An 18,866-nucleotide genomic window follows, 5' to 3' on the forward strand; every position below is an offset into this window, starting at 1 on the left:
ACAGCACTGTTTGCAGTTTGCATTGATGGAATAAGTGATAAAGTTCATTTTGATGGGAATACGTACCCTGCTGTTAGCAGATTCATACATATCTCCTTCCACTTTCCGAGCATATGCCACAAGGTTTTCCATGCGGCGATCCTTCAGTGCTGCTGGGTCAGGGGTTGGAAATATGGCTTGCACGCTGTGGACAATAGGATATACAGATTAATATCTAATTTCCTACTCAATTGAACCATGTAATCTTTAATGATGTTGGTTGAGGGATTAACATTGGCCAGGACATGGGAGAGAACTCCCTTGCTCTTTTTGGAATAGTGCCCAGACAGGGTTTTGGTTTACCATCTCAACTATAAACATTGAAAGTTCCATAATATTTTGATGGGAATGGTATTTGCTTGCTTGCTTAAGATTACTGCGGCAATGCATGTATTTAACATGTAACAGTGCTCCTGCTCGAGATTTTCAATTAGATTCTATATCACTTCATACACCCATGTTGTACTCAACTCAGATGTTTATCAATTCAGTTTGATGAGAACATCAGCGTTACAACTGCCTCTACTGTGAGCAGAGTCTACCATTTGCATGCAAACAGATGGACAAAGGAGAATTACAGAGTAATTTATGGCCTTGCATTGAGTGGCAATTTCTTGAATTTCTTCCACAAATGACAAATACTTACAGTTTATGAACCAGATGATTGCGCAGATCTTGAGTTACATGTTCATGCCATGGTTTTCGTACAGCACTAGTGGAAGGTGCTGCTGTCGGCAATGTGCCAATGCTACCAACATTTGTGCCATCGCTCATCATTTGACTAAAAATAGCAAGGAGACGGGTGTTATTTAAAAGGAATTCAATGATACTGCTCAATTGTTAGAATGATGGAATGGTTACAGCGCAGAAGGTGATCATTTAGCCCAGAGTTCACATCAGCTCTCTGCAAGAACAATTCAGCTAGTCCCACTCCCTTGCCCTCTTGGGGTAGGGGCTGGTAAAAACTTTTTCATTAAAAGCAGCCTTTAAATGTATGTGTTAAGCAGTCAAAATATGGAATTTTGCAGATCCAGTTCACATTTTTTAATGTCTATTGCGGAAAGGGACTGACAAACTAAGTAACCATATTATGCTGCTAGAAAGAAACAAAAAATTTCTTACTTTGGTGTACCAAGGGAAGGTGGAAGAGCCGAGTCAGACAGCAAGTTTGACTGATCGGGGGTTTGCACACCCAGCCCTCCTACCACATTCATCTGGTTCGTACCTGCTGAGGGAAAGGAGTAGTCAGTAAAGCAGCACCAATTCATGACTGAAAAGCTCAGGTTTCCAGTTGTACCCCACTGTCGTTGTCCGAACAAACATTTCAAATATTTTTCAGGAGTAAAATCCATAGTCAGAAACTGAAAGAAAATGTTTCAAACTGGAATTCTATGCTAATTTAAAAATATGAAAATAGGTAATTTATTCACATAGCCTTCTGATGTCATGCTGATCTACAAGCCTGCTTTATGATGGCTTATAATTTTGGGGATCTGGTGGTAGTTGGGATGGGAGCAGAGGGGGAGTTGGGAGTCTCCACAGGACACAAAACCAACCCGTTCTCCCTTGTGTGTTTGTTTTAAGGCTCGTCTATTCGATTTTTGCTCTCAAATAGTATTGTTTATCCTGGCAAAAATATTGTTTTTAAATAAAAATTAAGAGTAGCACAGAACCATTGGTGAGTATCCACAGGCTGTTCTCTTTTGTGGCCTACTGGTTGGCTGTGGAGGATGGGTTAAACCCTCTCCCCTCAGCTGGAAAATGATCACTGCATGCAAGGCAAGGGAACTTTTAAATGATCTAGAAAGAAGTCCCTCAAATATGCCTCACGGAGCCCCTACTTTCATAACTATTTTCAGGCCATACTACTTTGCCCTAGAAAAGAAGAAAGAAATCAGTTCCAAGATCACGGCCAAAGCTTTGGCCACCAAAATGTCCATTATGGTAACTCAGTAAGGATATCAATTTTATCCACCTTCATCTGGAAAAAGCTGTAATCACCACTCAGGCATTTGCTCACACTGGAAACCAAGGCAAACGACAGCAAAAAAAAAAATTCTCTCTTTCCTCGGCCTGTGCTTTCAATATACAGGCTAATTCTGCCAGGACCACAGGGCTCCAGACATCATTACAGAGAAACATGGAGAAATAGCTGAGGTGGAAGTCACTGCCCTCAAAGTCAAGGCAGCATTTAACTGAATTTGGCATCAAGAAGCCCTATTAAATGTTAGCATGAATCAGGGAAGATTCTTCCTGCAGTCATATCAATACAAAGGAAGATAGCTGTGGCTTTTGAAGGCTAACCATCTCAGCTCCAGCGCACTGTCCTGGTTCCAATAAACTTCAGCTTTTAAAAAATTATTCATGCATTTACAAGATGTAGGTGTCATTGGCAAAGCAATTACTACCCATCCCTAATTGTCCTGGAGAAGGTGGCAGTGATCTGCTTAATTGAATTGCCACAACTATGGGGTTAAGATACATCCACAATGCTGCTAGGTTGGGAGTTCCAGGATAGTGACTCAGAGGTGATGAAGGAGATGTACTATACGGGCAAGTTCAAATGGTGTATGACTTGGAGACAAACTTGGGTATGGTGGTGCTCCCATGAGGCTGCTGTTCTTGACCTTCTAGGTGGTATAGGAGAAGCCTTGGTGACTTGTTGCCATGTATCTTGCATACAGTACACATTGCTGCCATGATGCGCTGGGGAGTCACAAGGTCAGTTATTTACTGCAGATTTCCCAACCTCTGACCTCTTTTTAACTTGCTAGAGCAGCATTTGGTCCTTAATTCATCCTAGAAAAGGTGGTGTTGAGGCAAATCCTTGACCACTGAAATCCATGTGGTGTAGGTATACTCACAGTGCTGTCTGCAAGGGAGTTCCAGGAGTTCCAGCAGTGAAGGCTCCAAATCAGATGGGTGTGTGACTTGGATGAAACTTGCAGATAGTTTCTTTGTCCTTCTAGGTGGTAAAAACTGCTGGTTTGGAACATGCTGTCAAAGAGGCCTGCTTCAGTACATCTTGTAGAGATGTAATGGTAGAGGCTGCTACCATTTTACATTGACGGTGGGAGTAAATGTTTAAGGTGATGGATGGGATATCAATCAAGGCTGCTTTGTCGTAGATGGCTGTTACTTATTTAAAAGAGTTGCAGATTGCTTTAAGAGCTGAACACATGATTTGATGGTGATGTCATCAGGGTGCTACAGGGGCTGCTTTTAGTTTGTACTCTGTACAGGACAAGAGCTCACAGAATAAATCTGTTGTTAGTTTGAATCTGTGTGCGCAAATCACTTATTTTTATTAAAACCCACTACTCCTAACAAAGTTAGGACTTTACAATGGTGTTGAACTTTGAGTGCTGTTGAAATTGTCTTCATTCAGGAAAGTGGAGAGTATTCTATCATGCTCCTCATTGTGCCTTGTAGATGTGGACAGGTTTTGCCTGTCCACCATCGACAAGGTGAGTTAGTTATCACAGAATAGGCAACCTCTGACCTTTTCTAAGGAACAGTTTTGTTGAAATATCATGGCGGTTGTGCCAAATTGTGATGGAGATATTAATAAGTAATCATAATTAATAATGATCTCCTTCTGGAGATGCTCCTTGCCTGGCACGTGTGTGACATGAATATTACTTACCACTTATCAACCCAGGCCTGAATTTGTCTAGATGCGGCTGCTTGTGGATTTGATTTATTGTCGTCATATGTATTGGTATACAGTGAAATGTATTGTTTCTTGTGCACTATATAGACGAAGCATACCGTTCATGGGGGAGGAGAGGGTGCAGAATGTAGTGTTGCAGTTTAGGGTGCAGAGAAAGACCAACTTAATATAAGGTATATCCATTCAAAAGTCTGATGGCATCAGGGAAGAAGCTGTTCTTGAGTCAGTTGGTACATGATCTCAGATTTTGTATCTTTTTTCTGACTGAAGGTGGAAGAGAGTATGTCTGGGCTGCATGGGGCCCTTGGTTATGTTGGCTGCTTTTCTAAGGCAGTGGGAAGTGTAGATAGAGTTAATGGATGGGAGGCTGGTTTGCATGATGGACCAGGCTACGTTCACAACCCTTTGTAGATTCTTGTAATCTTGGTCAGAACTGGAAACTTCATGGCCTGGGGCTCAGCTCCTCCCTCTGCAACTGGATCCTAGACTTCCTAATCCACAGACCGCAGTCAGTAAGGATAGGCAACAACACCTCCTCCACGATCATCCTCAACACTGGTGCTCAGCAAGGCTGTGTCCTCAGCTCCTCATTATACTCCTTATACACCTCTGACTGTATGGCCAAATTCCCCTTCAACTCGATTTTCAAGTTTACTGATGACACCAGTATTGAGGGTTGGATCTCAATCAATGACTATACACAATTCAGGAAAGAGAGAGAGAGAATCTGGTGAACTGATGCAACAACAATAATCTCCTCCTCAATGTCAACAAAATGAAGGAGATTATCATCAACTTCAGGAAGCGTAGTTGAATGCATGCCCCTGTCTACATCAATGGGGACGAAGTAAAAATGGTAGAGAATTTCAAGTTTTTAGGTGTTCAGATCACCAAACTGTCCTGGTCCCTCCATGCTGATGCTATGGCTAAGAAAGCCCACTGATGTCTCTACTTTCTCAGGAGGCAAAGGAAATTTAGCATGTCCTTTACAACTCTCACCAACTTCTTCAGATGCACCATAGGAAGCATTTTTTCTGGTTGTATCACAGCTTGGTATGGCTCCTGCTCTGTCCAAGACCGCAAGAAACTAGAAAAGAGTCGTGAATGAAGCTCAGTCCATCACTCAAACCAACCTCCCATCCATTGACACTGTCAACACTTCCCACTCAGAAAAGCAGCCAGCATAATCAAGTACCCTACGCATCCCGGACATATTCTCTTCCACTTTCTTCCGTCAGGAAAAAGATACAAAAGTCTGAGATCACATACCAACCGATTCAAAAACAGCTTCTTCTCTGCTGCCATCAGACTTTTGAATGATCCAACCTCGCATTAAGTTGCTCTTTCTCTACACCTTAGCTATGACTGTAACACTACATTCTCCATTCTCGCCTTTCCTTCTCTATGTATGGTATGCTTTGTCTATATAGTGCGTAAGAAACAATACTTTTCACTATGTTAATGCATGTGACAATAATAAATCAACTCAAATCAAAAGCCTTACCAAGCTGTGATTCATCCAAAAAGGATGCTTTCTATGATGCATCTTTAAAAGTTGGTAAGAGTGATAGCGGATGTGCTAAATTTCCTTTGCCTCCTAAGCAAAGATATTGGTGGGCTTTCTTAACTGTAGCGTTGGCATGGAGGGACCAGGACAGGTTTTGGTGATTTGGACACCTAATAACTTGAAGCTCTCGACCATTTCCGCTTCATCCCCGTTGATGTAGACAGGGGCATATCCTCTACTACGCTTCCTGAAATCGATGACTATCCCCTTCGTTTTGTTGACAACGAGGGAGAGATTATTGTCATCGCACCAATTCAACAGATTCTCTAGCTCTTTCCTGTACATTGTCTGTTATTATTCGAGATCCAACCCGCTTACAGGAATGTCATCAGCAAACTTGAAAATTGAATTGGAGGGGAATTTGGCCACACTGTTACAAAGAGTAAAGTAAGGGGCTGAGGACACAGCTTTGTGGCGCACCAATGTTGAGGATAATCGTGGAGGAGGTGTTGTTGCCTATCCTTACTGATTGCAGTCTTTGGGTTAGGAAGTCTAGGATCCAATCACAGAGGGAGGAGCCGAGCCCTAGGTCACAGAATTTGGAGATGAGTTTTGTAGGAATAATGGTGTTGAAGGCTGAGTTGTCGTCAATAAATAGGAATCTGACATAAGTGTCTTTGTTATCTAGGTGTTCCAGGGTTGAGCGTAGGGCTAGGGAGGTGGCATCTGCTGTGGACCTATTGCAGCAATAGGTGAACTGTAGTGGAGCCAGGCAATCTGGGAGGCCCGAATTGATGGGTCATGACTAACCTTTCAAAGCACTTCACAATGATGGATGTCAGAGCCACCAGGTGATAGCCATTAAGGCACGCTGCCTGACTTTTCTTTGGTACAGGGATGATGGTCATCTTCTTGAAGCAAGTAGGGACCTCAGATCAGTGTAAGGAGATTTTAAATATGTCTGCGAGTACCCCCACCAGCTGGTCCGCACAGGATCTGAGTGCTCATCCAGGTACCCCATCCGGGCCAGTCACTTTCCGTGGGTTGACTTTCAAGAATGTTGATCTAACATCTATGATGGTGACCTCAGAGACTGGTTCAGCCGAGGCCTCCGGGGCGGAAGGCATGCTCTTGTTGACCTCTTGCTCCCAGTGGGCATTGAGCTCATCGGGGAAGGGTGCACTGGAGCCGGCGATTTTACCTGCCTTCATCTTGTAGCCTGTTGTGTCTTGCAGACCATGCCATAGTTGGTGGGAGTCCATGTGGCTAACCTGGGACTCTATCTTGGTCCAGTATTGTCTTTTGGCACCTTTGATGGTTCTCCGTAGATCATGTTTTGATTTCTTGTATAGGTCAGGGTCACCTGACTTGAATACCTCAGATCTGGACTTCAGCAAGCAGTGGATATCTGTTCATCCATGATTTCCAGTTGGGAAACACACGGATTTGCTTCTTTGGTACACAGTCTTCCACGCACTTACTAATGAAATCTGTTACTGTAGTGGCGTACTCATTCAGGTTGGCTGCCAAATTCTTAAATACTGATCAGTCTACTGACTTGAAGCAGGAGATCGTCCGATTCCTCAGACCAACATTGTACAATTTGCTTTATCGGATTCTCCTGCTTCAATTTTTGCTTGCGAGTCGGGAGCAGGGCACAGCTTTGTGATCTGATTTGCCAAAGTGTGGATGGGTGATAGAGGGGTAGGCATGTTTGATGTTTGCGCAGCTGTGGTCTAGGATGTTTGGGCCTCTGGTAGAACAGGAGACACATTGGTAGTATCTTTGTAGAACACTCTAGGGCTTGGCCTGGTTGAAGTCCCAGCCACGATGAACAGGGTCTCGGGATGTTTTGTCTCAAGACTATTTGTGGTGGTATATATTTCATCCAGCTAGGTCTTCACGTCCGCATGGGGTGGGATGTAAACTGCTGTCAGGATAACTGAGGTGAACTCCCATGGAAGGTAATAGGGGTGGCATTTCAGCGTCAGGTATTCTAGGTCTGGGGAGCAGAAACTCTACCAGTGTTGCAATGTCTGGGCACCAAGAGGTGCTGATTAGAAGGCAGACCATACTTCCCCTGGCCTTGCCGGAGGCTGCTGTGCTGTCCATTTGGTGGATTGAGAAGCCCTCTGGTTGTAGGGCAGTCCAGTGAAGCAGGAGTGAGCCATGTCTCCGTGAAACAGAGCACACAGCAGTCTCTCAGTTCCCTTTGAAAAGTGAGGACACGGACTGCTTCAGTATCGGAGGAGTCACAAATGGTGCTGAACATTATGCTATCAGGGAACGTCCCCAGTTCTGATCTTATGATGGTTTGGTTGAAGGCACTAAATGATAAACTCCTGTAGTGATGCCTTTGGCCTCCTACAATCCCAATCATCTTCCTTTGTGCAGATATGACTCCAAAAGAATCCCTCCCCCCCACCGAGTCCCACTGGGTTCAATTTTGCTAGGGATCCTTGATGCTACATTCAGTCAAATGCTGTCCTGATGTCAAATTCAATGACTCACATGCCACTTTTGAAATTCAGCTCTCATGTCCATGTTTGGAGCAAGATTAGAATGAGATCTGGAGTTGAGCAGTCCAAGCAGAACCCAAACTGAGCACTGGCGAGGAAGTTATTGGTGAGCAGATGCCACTTGATACCACTGTCTGTGACCCCATCCATCAGTCTGATGACTGAAAGTAGGTTGACGGGGCAGTAATTGGTCAGATTGGATTTATTATTTTTTGTAGATGGCACACTTGGCTAATTTTCTAATTTGTCAGGGTAGAGACCAGTGTTGCAGTTGTACTGGAACAGGTCGATCAGAGGTATGGCTGGTACTGGAGCACAAGTCTTCAGTGGAACAGCCTGAATGTTGTCAGGGTCCATAGACTTCGATGTCTCCAGTACATTCAACTATGGTTCAGTTGGTAGCACTCTCACCTCTGAATCGCACAGTCTCAGGTTCAAGTGCCACTCCAGGACTTGAACATAAAATCAAGGTTTATACTCCAGTGCAGAATGGAGGAAATACTGCACTGTCAGAGGTGTCTTTCAGATGGGACTTCAAACAGGGGACCCATCTGCCTACTCAAGTGGACGCAAAAGATCCCATGCCACTATTTTGGATAAGAGAGGGGGATGTAGTGTACTGCCCTAGTGTGCTGCCCATGATTATCTCCCAAACAGGTCATTGTCATATTGCTGTTTGTGGGACTTTGCTGTGCACAGTTGGCTATTGTGTTTCTTACATCATAAGAGTGACTATACTTCAAAAGTACTTCATTAGCTGTAAAGCACTTTGATACTTTATCATGAAAAGCCTTATAGAAATGCAAGACTTTAAAAAAATTTCTTGATATCCTGTGGAGTGAATCGAATTGGCTAAAGATTGGCATCTGTGATGGTGGAAACCTCAGGAGCAGGCTGAGGTGGATCATGAAATCAACACTTCTACCTGAAAATAGCTGCAAAACCTTTTCTTTTGCTCTCAGATGCTGGACTCTGCCAGTTTTGAGGATGGGGATACTCATGGAGCCTCCTCCCTATTGTTTAATTGTTTTCCTCATTTGATCTGATTTGTTCGAGTGAGATCGTTTAGTTCTGTCTAATGTATGCTGCTTCCACTGTTTAGCATGCATATAGTCCTGTGTTAAAGTTTCATCATTTTCAGATCTGCTTGCTCCTGACATGCTCTCCTACATTCCTCAATGAATCAGGGTTGGTTCCCTGACTTGATAGTAAGGGCTGAATGAGGGATATGCTATGCCATGAGGTTAAAGATCGTCGTGGAATACAAGTCTGCTGCTCATGGTCCGCTCATCAATGCGTAGTTTTAAGCTCTGATTCTACCTTATGTAGCAGAGTGGTAGCGCCACGACACATGGTGGAGGGTGTCCTCAATATGAACACTTTGTTTCCACAAGCACTGAGGTGGTGGTCACTCTTGTATATACTGTCATGGACAGATGCATCTGTGACAGCTAGATTAATGAGGACAAGGTCAATGACCTTTCTTCCATCGTAAGCAGAAATGTTCACTGATGATTGCAGTGTTCAGTTCCACATGCAACTACACAGATAATGAAGTCTGTACCCACACGCAGCAACATCTGGACACCCTTCAGGCTTGTTATAATAAGTGACAGGTAACATCCATGCCAGGCAATGACTATTGCCAATAAGATAGAATCTAACCACCTTACCTTGACATTTAATTGCATTACCATCACTGGATGTTGATGGAGGGGATTCAGAATGGTTACCATTGGCCAGAAACTTATTTGGACAACTGGGAAGCTCATCCATCATCTGCTCACTGTGGCTACAGTGCATGTATCATCTACAAGATGCATTGCAGCAACCTACTAAGGCTACTGTGACAACACCTACCAAACATACAACCTCTACTGCTTTGAAAGAAAAAGCAGCGGAAACATGTGAATTATTCTCCAAGTGCCTGGATGAATGCAGCTTCATCAATATTCAAGAAATCCAATAAATCCCAAAACAAAGCAGCCAGCTTGATTGGCCCCTAATGTCTTTTGGTGCACAGTGGCAACCATGTGTACCATGTACAAGATGCACTGCAGCACCTCGCCAACACTCCTTGAACAGCATCTTCCAAACCCATGGCCCCTGCCATCTCGAAGAACAAGGTAGCAGACGTATGCGAACACCACCAAATTCCCCTCAAGCCACACAGCATCTTGACACAGAAACAGAATGCTCTTCCTTCATTGTTTCGGTTTCAAAACCCTGGAACTCCTTACTTAACTGTAGGTGCAGTTTTACCACCATACCGCTGTGATTCAAAAAAGTGGCTCATTGTCATCTTCTCGAGTGCAGTTCAGGATGGGCAATAAATGCTGGCCTTGCTAGCATTCATTCTATTAATAAGTAAAAAGAGAATACCGTGCCAGTTTTGGCATTTCTAAAATGAGAACCAAAAACAATTTAAAATTGGAGAAATAAACGTGTTTTTCATTAAATGTTACAAGTTGGCCCTATCGTGACAAATCCATTGGAAGATAATAGCCAACACAAAATGCTGCTGATTCTAATACAATGGAGGAAGAATACGTTTTAGCATACACTTAATTTCATCTTTTTGTTGAAGCCATGCAACTTGTAGTTTATCACTGTTCTTACCCAATGGGTTAGGCCTCATTGATTGGTGGACTTGAGGCTGTGTTGGCTGTTGGCCTTGTACCTGAGGCTGTGGCTGCGTTTGTGGCTGATTACCATAGGGCAGTCCAAGTGCGGCATATGCTCTCTGCATTGAGCTGGGATCGATAGGGTTCGAATTAGCGGAGGTGCCCTGCGGACCACTTCCAACTGCACCCACTGTGTTTGGTAACCCACTCGGCAGAGAGCCTAATAGGGCTGTAAAAATAGATAAGGTACATTTGTATTAAAATTACTGACTAGTCATTACACAACACCCATATAGATATATGGTTGGTTTGCAAGAGTACCTTACGTTACAAGTTGATAAGGGTGTCAATGATTTTTCACAGCAAAATTGTTTTTGTGGAAGAGTACACTCCACACAAATTTTTTTACATTAACTTAATAAAACACTTAAATGATATAAACCGGTGTGTTGTCACTAATCTGAATGAAACACAGACATGAAAGGCTTTTTGCATATTATCATGGTAGGCAAGCACTTTTTAAATCTTGCTATAGCGACAAATTAAAACAAACTCACTTCCTCTTGGCTATTCCCAAGCAATGTGTTTGGCTAATTTTTGGCTTCCTATATTCCTTTGAAGATTGAGACAAGCAGTTTCAGAAGAAAATGAAAAAAAAACTGTTTCTCTTTCCTAATAGTCTTGATGAAAAATATTTCAACTGGTTCGATAATCCTGAGTTTCCAAGGTAATTGTCCAATTTCATTGTCAATAAAGGACGCTGCAGCAGAATCTGATATGGTGTCCGTATTGGATGCAAAAGAGTCAAGAGTACTCAATGCTTGGAAGGTTAAAGGTGCAAAGTTGTGTAAATTAAATCAAATGTTTAATCAATCATAACAGCTCCATCTGGATTTGGAGTACCCAAGCTTTCTTCTTTATAGTGCATATCATGGCAGCTTGTGGGCTGCACTTAAATTTTAAATGCATGTTCCCATTAATTAGTGTAGGTCTCAAGATCTTGGGTATTCTGATTTAGGATTTATTGAATGGTGAAGTAGCTGTGCCAAGACTGGCACTTTTCAAATGTCGAGGCTCAAGAAATTTAAACATGATAATCCAAGAAGGAAACAAGAGAATTATCAAAAAAAAAACCCAAAGCCACCTGTACTAGACTGCCAGGGCCTCTCTACCTGCATTTGGTCCAGGCTGCATAGTGTGGACACCTTTGGTCATTAGGTCTAGGCCAATGAAAACTCCAAGTATGAATTCTGGTAATTGAAATTTTCTGCCTTAAAAGTCAAATGTTAGATGGAGCTACACTGCCCTAAAGGAACATAATTTACCCCACAAAAAAGCCTAATTAAAAAGATCCATGAAAATAAATTTTCCTCAGAAATCTACTTCAGAGCCACATGGTTTGTGTGTTCATTGGTGCTCAGTTCTTTACAGTGAGATCTATAGCTTCAGGAAAATGTTTTCTCAGTACTGGAAAAGGCAAACACCAAGGTGTAAATGTTACAAAAGTACCAGTAAACAATCAGGATGTTAAAAAAAAATCTGTACATTACGAAATATTACCACTTTTCTAAAAAGTGTGACTCTTCTAGAGCAGGAACACGATTTAAAGTTTAAGCATATGCATATAAGCCTGTATAATCTATTTATAGGGAGCCAGTAAAGAAACTAGCAAGCAGGATTCAAAGTTAGTAAACTCCAGATTACTGTCAGTAACACATATTAGTGAGTGTAGAGATTGGAGGACAGAGCAGGTGAATGCGTGGTTGGAGAGATGGTGTAGGAGAGAGGGCTTTGGATTCCTACAACAATGGAACCGGTTGTGAGTTAGATGGGACTCATACAGGCCAGAGGAGATCCTTGCAGGATGGTTTCCTAGTGCTGTTGGACAGGCCTTAAACTAACTTGGCAGGGAACGGGGAACCAGGAGGTAACATTGGAGGGGAAAAACAAGGTGCCAAAATAACAGGAACTTATATTGGTAAGAATCAGGACAGATAGATAGCACTAGAGGAAGAGACACTAAGGTACTAATGGGAATCAGAGGAAGTAGGACTGCAGTAAGACTTAAATTTGATTTACTGTAAGTATGTGACTGCAACGAGGTGAGGGCACAGAAGGGAATGCGATGTGAGTGTCCTGGATACAAAGTGCTTAGGAAAGATAGAAAAGGAAAGGAAGGGACGGACGGGTGGCAGTGTTGACTAAGGATAATACTAGCAATAGAGAGAAAGGATGCCCTAGAGGGGTGAAGGACAGAATCCAAATGGTTAGAACTAAGAAATATCAGCACCATTATACTACTCAAGTGTATTCTAGAAGCTATCAACTATTGGGAAACATAATGAGGAACAAATTTTGTAACAGAATTACAGGGAGGTTCAAAAAGAAGTTATAATGGGGGACTTCCATTATTCTAATATGGGCTGGAAAAGTGTGTCTGAAGTGCTTTCAATTTTCTATGTCAGCATGTTTCCAGTCCAATGAGGAAGGAGGCATTATTGGTTCTGGGCAATGAGATGAGTGAAGTGGATCAAGTGTCAGTAGGGAAACATTTAGAAGACAGCAAGTATAGTATTATGAAATTTAGGTTAGCTATGGAAAAAGGCAAGGAGCAATCCAGCGTAAAAATAATTAGAGTAGGGCCAATTTTAATGGGGTATGAATGGACCAGGCAAATTGGAATCAAAACTTGGCAGACAAAACTGTAATGCAACAAAGGGCTGTCTTCAAAGAGACAAACGTATGGGTATAGCTCAGATACATTCTCACAAAGGGAGAAAAGATAGAACAAAGTCAAGAGCTTTGGATGTCAAAGAAAGAGGATAAGATGAAGCTTAAAAAGGTTGTGTATCAACCACCTGACATCTGTCATACAAGTGAGAACCAAGCTGTGTATAGGATGTTCAGAGGGGAAAACTTAAAAATGAGAAGCAGGAACAGAATATGAGAGACTGGCAGCTAACGTAAAAGAGAATCCAAAATAAGCAGAACAGGCAAAACATTGATGAAGAGGCGGTATTAGAAGGATTGGTTGTACTTAAAAGTTAATAAGCCACCAGGGCTTGATAAGATCTGAGGATACTGAGGGAATTAATGGTGAAAACTGCGGAGTCACGGTTCATAATTTTTCAATCCTCCTTGGAGGTGAGCCAGAACACTCTCCATAACTGCAAATCCCACTCCCTTGTTCAAAAAAAGAGTTTAAGGATAAACCCAGAACTAGGGGTTAATGGGGGAGGCGATGGCCTAGAGGTATTATCACTAGGCTATTAATCTAGAAACTCAGCTAATGTTCTGGTTCGAATCCCGCCATGGTAGATGGTTGGAACTTGAATTCAATAAGAGTCTACTGATGACCATGAAACCATTGTTGTTGTCGGAAAAAACCCATCTGGTCCACCAATGTCCTTTAGGGAAGGAAATCTACTGTCCTTACCTGATCTGGCCTACATGTGACTCCAGAGTCACAGCAATGTGGTTGACTCTCAACTGCCCTCAGGCAATTCGGGATGGGCAATAAATGCTGGCCAGCCAGCGACGTCCATGTCCCACAAATGAATAAAAACAATCAAATTAACCTTGGTGGTGGGAAAAGTTTTGAAATGATAATCCAGGACAAAATTAACAGTCACTTGGACAAATGTAGATTAATTAAGGAAAGCCAGCTTTGATCTGTTCAGGGGCAATCTCCCTTAACCAGCTTGATCAAATTTTATGATAACAGAGAAGGTTGATGAGGGTAATGCAGTTGATGTAGTGTACATGGACTTCCAAAAAGTATTTGGTACACTACCATATACCAGACCTATGGGAAAAGTTAGAGCTCATGGAATAAAAGGGACAGCATCATGGATATAAAATTGGTCGAGTGACAGGAAACAAAAGCGACCTGCTATTGGATCTCGTAATGGGGAAGGAACCAGAAAAGGTAGGGAAGCATTAAGGCAATAGTGACCACAATGTGCTTAAATGGTGATAGGAAAAGACGCACGTATGGCAAGAACAAAATTAATAGATCAGAGAAAAGCTGGTTTTGTGGGCTTGGGAATAAAACTGGCAAACAACAATATTGAGTAACAATGAGCAATATAAACATTGACAAGAGTGCAGGAAAATAGATCCTGCTAAAAGAAAACAACAAACTAAACATTAGTGACACTCTACAGATGAATAAGGAACACCTGAGGGTTAGAAAAGACAGTACATAGACAGCAGAAGAATTCATTAAGAGAAAAGGGGAGGAGATTTGGAGAGAAGTCAAAAAATGACGAGAAGGGCAAAGAAGAACAATGTAATTAAACTGTAAAACAAAACATTTGTTATTGATGTACCTGTAAAATAAAACTGTGATGTGAATAGGATCATTAAGGGATTGACAGGATAATAAAGTTAACAATTGGCTGAAATTCGAGAAGGCAGAAATATTAAATAATTATTTTGCTTCAGCATTTATCAGGGAGATAAAACAGGTAGACAAAACAGGTAGACATGACATTGAATGATATGAGTAATGAGATAAGTGCATTTAAAAAAAGGGTTGATTAAATAAACAAAACAAACACAATGTAAATCAGGCCAATATTTTCATCAGACTTCACATTATTGAAGTAGTATTCTAAAGGTAGCAGGATATATTGCCACTCACATTATCCGCCTATATTAATTAGTGCTCAGTTCTCTATACATTTTAAGCTGATTGAGAATGGTAAAGCTTATTAATAATTTATTACACATATATGGAACTGTGAATCAATGACACTTACTCTGCTGATTCCTCTTGTCACTGGCATTTTTCAGGGGTAGGCATACGGGACAGTCATGTCGAGTGCAGTTTTTCCAGTGAGAGATGATCTGTCTTGATGATGCACAGTGAGCAACTGCGTAACAAAAACAGCCAGATTTCTAATATTAATCTAGTGGACACAGGGTCAGATCAAACTGGGTAACTGCAAACCAACTGCTTTTAAATTGTCCTTATTTTAGAAAACAATACTAGAAGGCTGCTGTGGCTAAGAATGTGTGAGCACAAGACAGAACACAAACTAGTAAACACTATCAGATCATGACAAGCAGGCCCGACTGAGGAAAAGTATATGGCACAGAGAAGCAAAACACTTTTCTTTTAAAAGTGATACAAGGGTCCACAGAACCACCATGGGGTTTAATTTACAATTTAATTTTCCCACTCTGCTGAGCTCACACTCTCAGCTTTAACACTGCTGTGAGAAGATGGCAGCTACGCGAGATGCTCCCATAAGGACATGCACAGAGTGGAGGGAAGACGATATAGGAGTTACCCAGCCACTCTTGCACACAGCCAGCTGACAATGCTACTGTTCAGTAATACCTGCCTCCTTGCAATTAGGAGATCACTTGTTTCAAGCAGTCTCGAGGAACGGGGGCGAACAGAGAAAAAAATATTTTTCAGACAATACAACAAAACGTGCACCCTGAATGTTTAATTTGTTAAATCAAGTTTTGCTTTTCCCTGTTGGCCAAGAATGTATCAGCTGTCAGTGACACAATTATAGTCATGTTTCTTGCATCAACACCCTTTAGAATCATATAGAATGCCACAGTAGAAAACGTTTGCTATTTGAGCCATCTCTGAAGCTGTCAAAACATGAGAACACAAATTGCAAGGGACTTCATTACAAATATGCTTCAATCTTCTTTTTTAAACACTCTTCTCAAAGAACAATCTGAGAGATGAGTCAAGAAGGACGGGGATGGAGGGAGAGAGTTTACATTTGTCACAGTCACATAAGATGTCATTTGTAACTTCGATAAGAGCTGTTTTGGTACTGTTTTGGAATCTGTGAACATAGAGGAGGAATGGGAATGAGCCATGTTACTTCAGAAATGATACCAATTAATTAATCAAATGTTAAAGTCTTGATTTTCATATTCTCAAAACGTAAACAGAACTTAATTTCTGTTCAGCATGTCACCTCAAATCTGTGTTGTAGGAAGAAGTTTCACTAATCAAAACCAATCTGCATGGGTAAGAGAGAATACCCCTCATAGGAGCTCAAATAAAATTTGAAGTACTATACATCCTTCAAAGCAACACTTGCTCTGCTTACCACCTGGATTTTTGCAAGTGCCCTTGAAGGGTATGGATTGGTGTTCAACACCATTTTGTGTTTAAAAATAGCAAAGAGAGCATTTAAAATTAGATTTCAAATGTTCATTGATATGCTCAAAACAAATTATGATTAAATCTTATGGTTATCTACAGGAGGGCTGTATTTGAACCCCTGGCCATCTGGCTCTTTAAAAATGTGTAAGTAGTGCACAAAAGGTCCAATCAAGTACACTTACCCTGGCAGGACTTGCCTGCCTGACAGTGAGTCATGTGATTCAGGACGTTTTTCATGGTTCGGCAGTGGGGCAGCGCACAGGGTCGCACCTCACCGTTTGCCTGTTCTCTCCGCTGACATTTGTGGGCGTGAAGCAGTAGGACCAGCTGCTGCTGTATTAGTTTGCGCTTCTCGGGGTCTGCAGTCGGTGCAGATGCCATTCCTTGTGTTGGTACCTGGGACGGTACTTGTACCATCCCTACCTGCTGAACCTGGGACTGCTGTTGCGACTTGAAAAGAGAAAGAAAGAACATGAAAAGATGACTCAAAATCCAATGACAATTTCTAAATTGGAGGAGGAAAGAAAAAAAACAGTTTCTAAAAGAAATTGAAAACAAAGAACTGCAGGAAAAACGAGTCTAAAAACAGACCAGCATTCTGATACTGGCTAGAAGGCCAAATAATGTAGTCATGAAACTTATCCCAGGTTTTTTGATAAGGGGTACACTTAACACTTTTCTTTCAGGCACGTGTGTCATTATGTCACTCTTTTTCCAAGAGTCAAAGCCTGCAACTAACACAAACAATTTCCCCCTAAGCTAGTGTCCTTCATGAAAACAGAAGAAAATGAAGGGTAGATAAAGGAAAATACAACACAAACTTTAACTCCAAGCCCAATGTCAACTACCAATGTTGGTAGCTAAGTTGGAAGGACATGCAACCTACTATCTAGCTGATAGATCTTCCAAGAGGTCTCTCCCCACCAATCGTCTGAGTTGAACATCTTAAAAAAGTAGATTTTACATTTGTAACTTGTGCTGAATCAGCTTTCATACAGAAGTGAAAATACTTAAAGATGAAAACGTTTCTTCCCACAGGTTTAACCTTTTGTACTAACGTGTTTCATACAGCCTGCTTACCATGTTTGGCACATTTGTAACTTGAGTGCCTTTTAAATCAGCTGGAAATGGAGGCAGGCTATTAGAAAGATTGCTTTTGTTTTGTAATTGAGGTCCAACCCCTGCAGCGCCTAATTGTTGACCACCAGCTTGGCCATAGCCTTGTCCAAAAAGGCTTGCATTACCCGAAATCCCCATCTGCAAAGAAAAGGAAACTCAGTTATTCCACCAAATATAATTCCTAAAATTGTCAGTTTGCATTTTTATTATTTCTTTTCGAAACAAAAACACAGAATTTCAAAACTGAATCTTTTCACTAAAGATGAATCCTGACTATATGAAACCCACACAAAGTTATCAATATAATTTTTTATTGATAAAACAATTTTCTCCTCTCAGAATGCTAACTCTTTCATTGATACGGTTCTGTGTCCTTCTATTGCCTAGGTGCCCATTCTTTAAGCCAATGAGTGTAAAATTATTTGACTACGGATGGCATCACAGCTAAACCCGAGTCTGTCTGCACCTGACGTTCACACGAAAGTGCTTTTCAACAGGAAAGCTGTCTGAATTTCCTTTCCCTTCTTAATTGAAGACCAATGTAAAAACCTTGCTACATTGTACCGAGTTAAGTTGATCTCAGCCAGAGCAGAAATTGAACCCAGGATCTTCTGGTCTGCATAGACTCCCGAACACAAAAAAATAAATGAATAAGATTGCCATGAAATTGGAAAGTCTAAACCGTGGCTTTAATTCAATCTCCAGATCTTTTCTTGGGAAGTGAAACATCAAATGTAACATACCAGCACAGACACAAGATGCTGTATTTACGACGATGGAAAGGAATGAGGAAGTCAAGAATTATTTCCAAAAGTTAAAAATTATTTTCCTGCATGTTAAAAAAGGATCTCATCAGCTAAAATTTATTTTATAACAAAGGTATTATATATTTTTTGAAATAAGAATGTTATCACCCACCTCATAAGTGCTGCAACTAAGTTTGCTAATCTCAACCAGAGAGGAAATGCAGATGTTATAATTTAGAAGAGCAGGAATAATCAGGATTCATGCTGCTAATCTCTATCCAGCAACCATTGCTGGACATGCACAAAATTCAGACAGGAAAGGATTGAGCTCAGCTATGAAGTTGATACCTGTTCAACTGATTTTCAACATTTATTACGGTGGGTGGTGGTGGTGGTGGGGGGGGCGCACACATGGGGGGAATTAGCAGGGAAAGAAAGTGCACGCTTTATTTCAAAACCTAGGTGGTGGTGAAATTGTACAGTCACTGCACAGGAGT

At 41.6% G+C, this 18,866-nt stretch overlaps 1 protein-coding gene across 7 annotated transcripts in view; it reads right to left on the minus strand.

Moving 5' to 3' along the window:
* The window catches only part of crebbpb (CREB binding lysine acetyltransferase b), a 153,755-nt gene that overhangs the window by 99,831 nt on the left and 35,058 nt on the right, over positions 1-18,866 (minus strand). For 4 of the 7 annotated variants that reach the window (XR_013500682.1, XM_078240492.1, XM_078240490.1 and 1 more), the window contains exons 3-9: positions 17,585-17,761; positions 16,687-16,954; positions 15,126-15,239; positions 10,358-10,591; positions 1,162-1,267; positions 686-820; positions 67-184 (exon numbers count right to left, since the gene is read on the minus strand). Coding sequence is in view for 6 of the 7 variants with exons in the window: in XM_078240492.1 (XP_078096618.1) it covers positions 67-184; positions 686-820; positions 1,162-1,267; positions 10,358-10,591; positions 15,126-15,239; positions 16,687-16,954; positions 17,585-17,761 (1,152 nt within the window). In the remaining variant the exon portion in view is untranslated. The remainder of the gene's footprint in view (positions 1-66; positions 185-685; positions 821-1,161; positions 1,268-10,357; positions 10,592-15,125; positions 15,240-16,686; positions 16,955-17,584; positions 17,762-18,866) is intronic. The other 3 variants (XM_078240493.1, XM_078240491.1, XM_078240494.1) reach the window with 2 other exon arrangements.

The sequence above is a fragment of the Mustelus asterias genome, chromosome 23 (genome assembly GCF_964213995.1).
Source record: "Mustelus asterias chromosome 23, sMusAst1.hap1.1, whole genome shotgun sequence".
Lineage (NCBI taxonomy): Eukaryota > Metazoa > Chordata > Chondrichthyes > Carcharhiniformes > Triakidae > Mustelus > Mustelus asterias.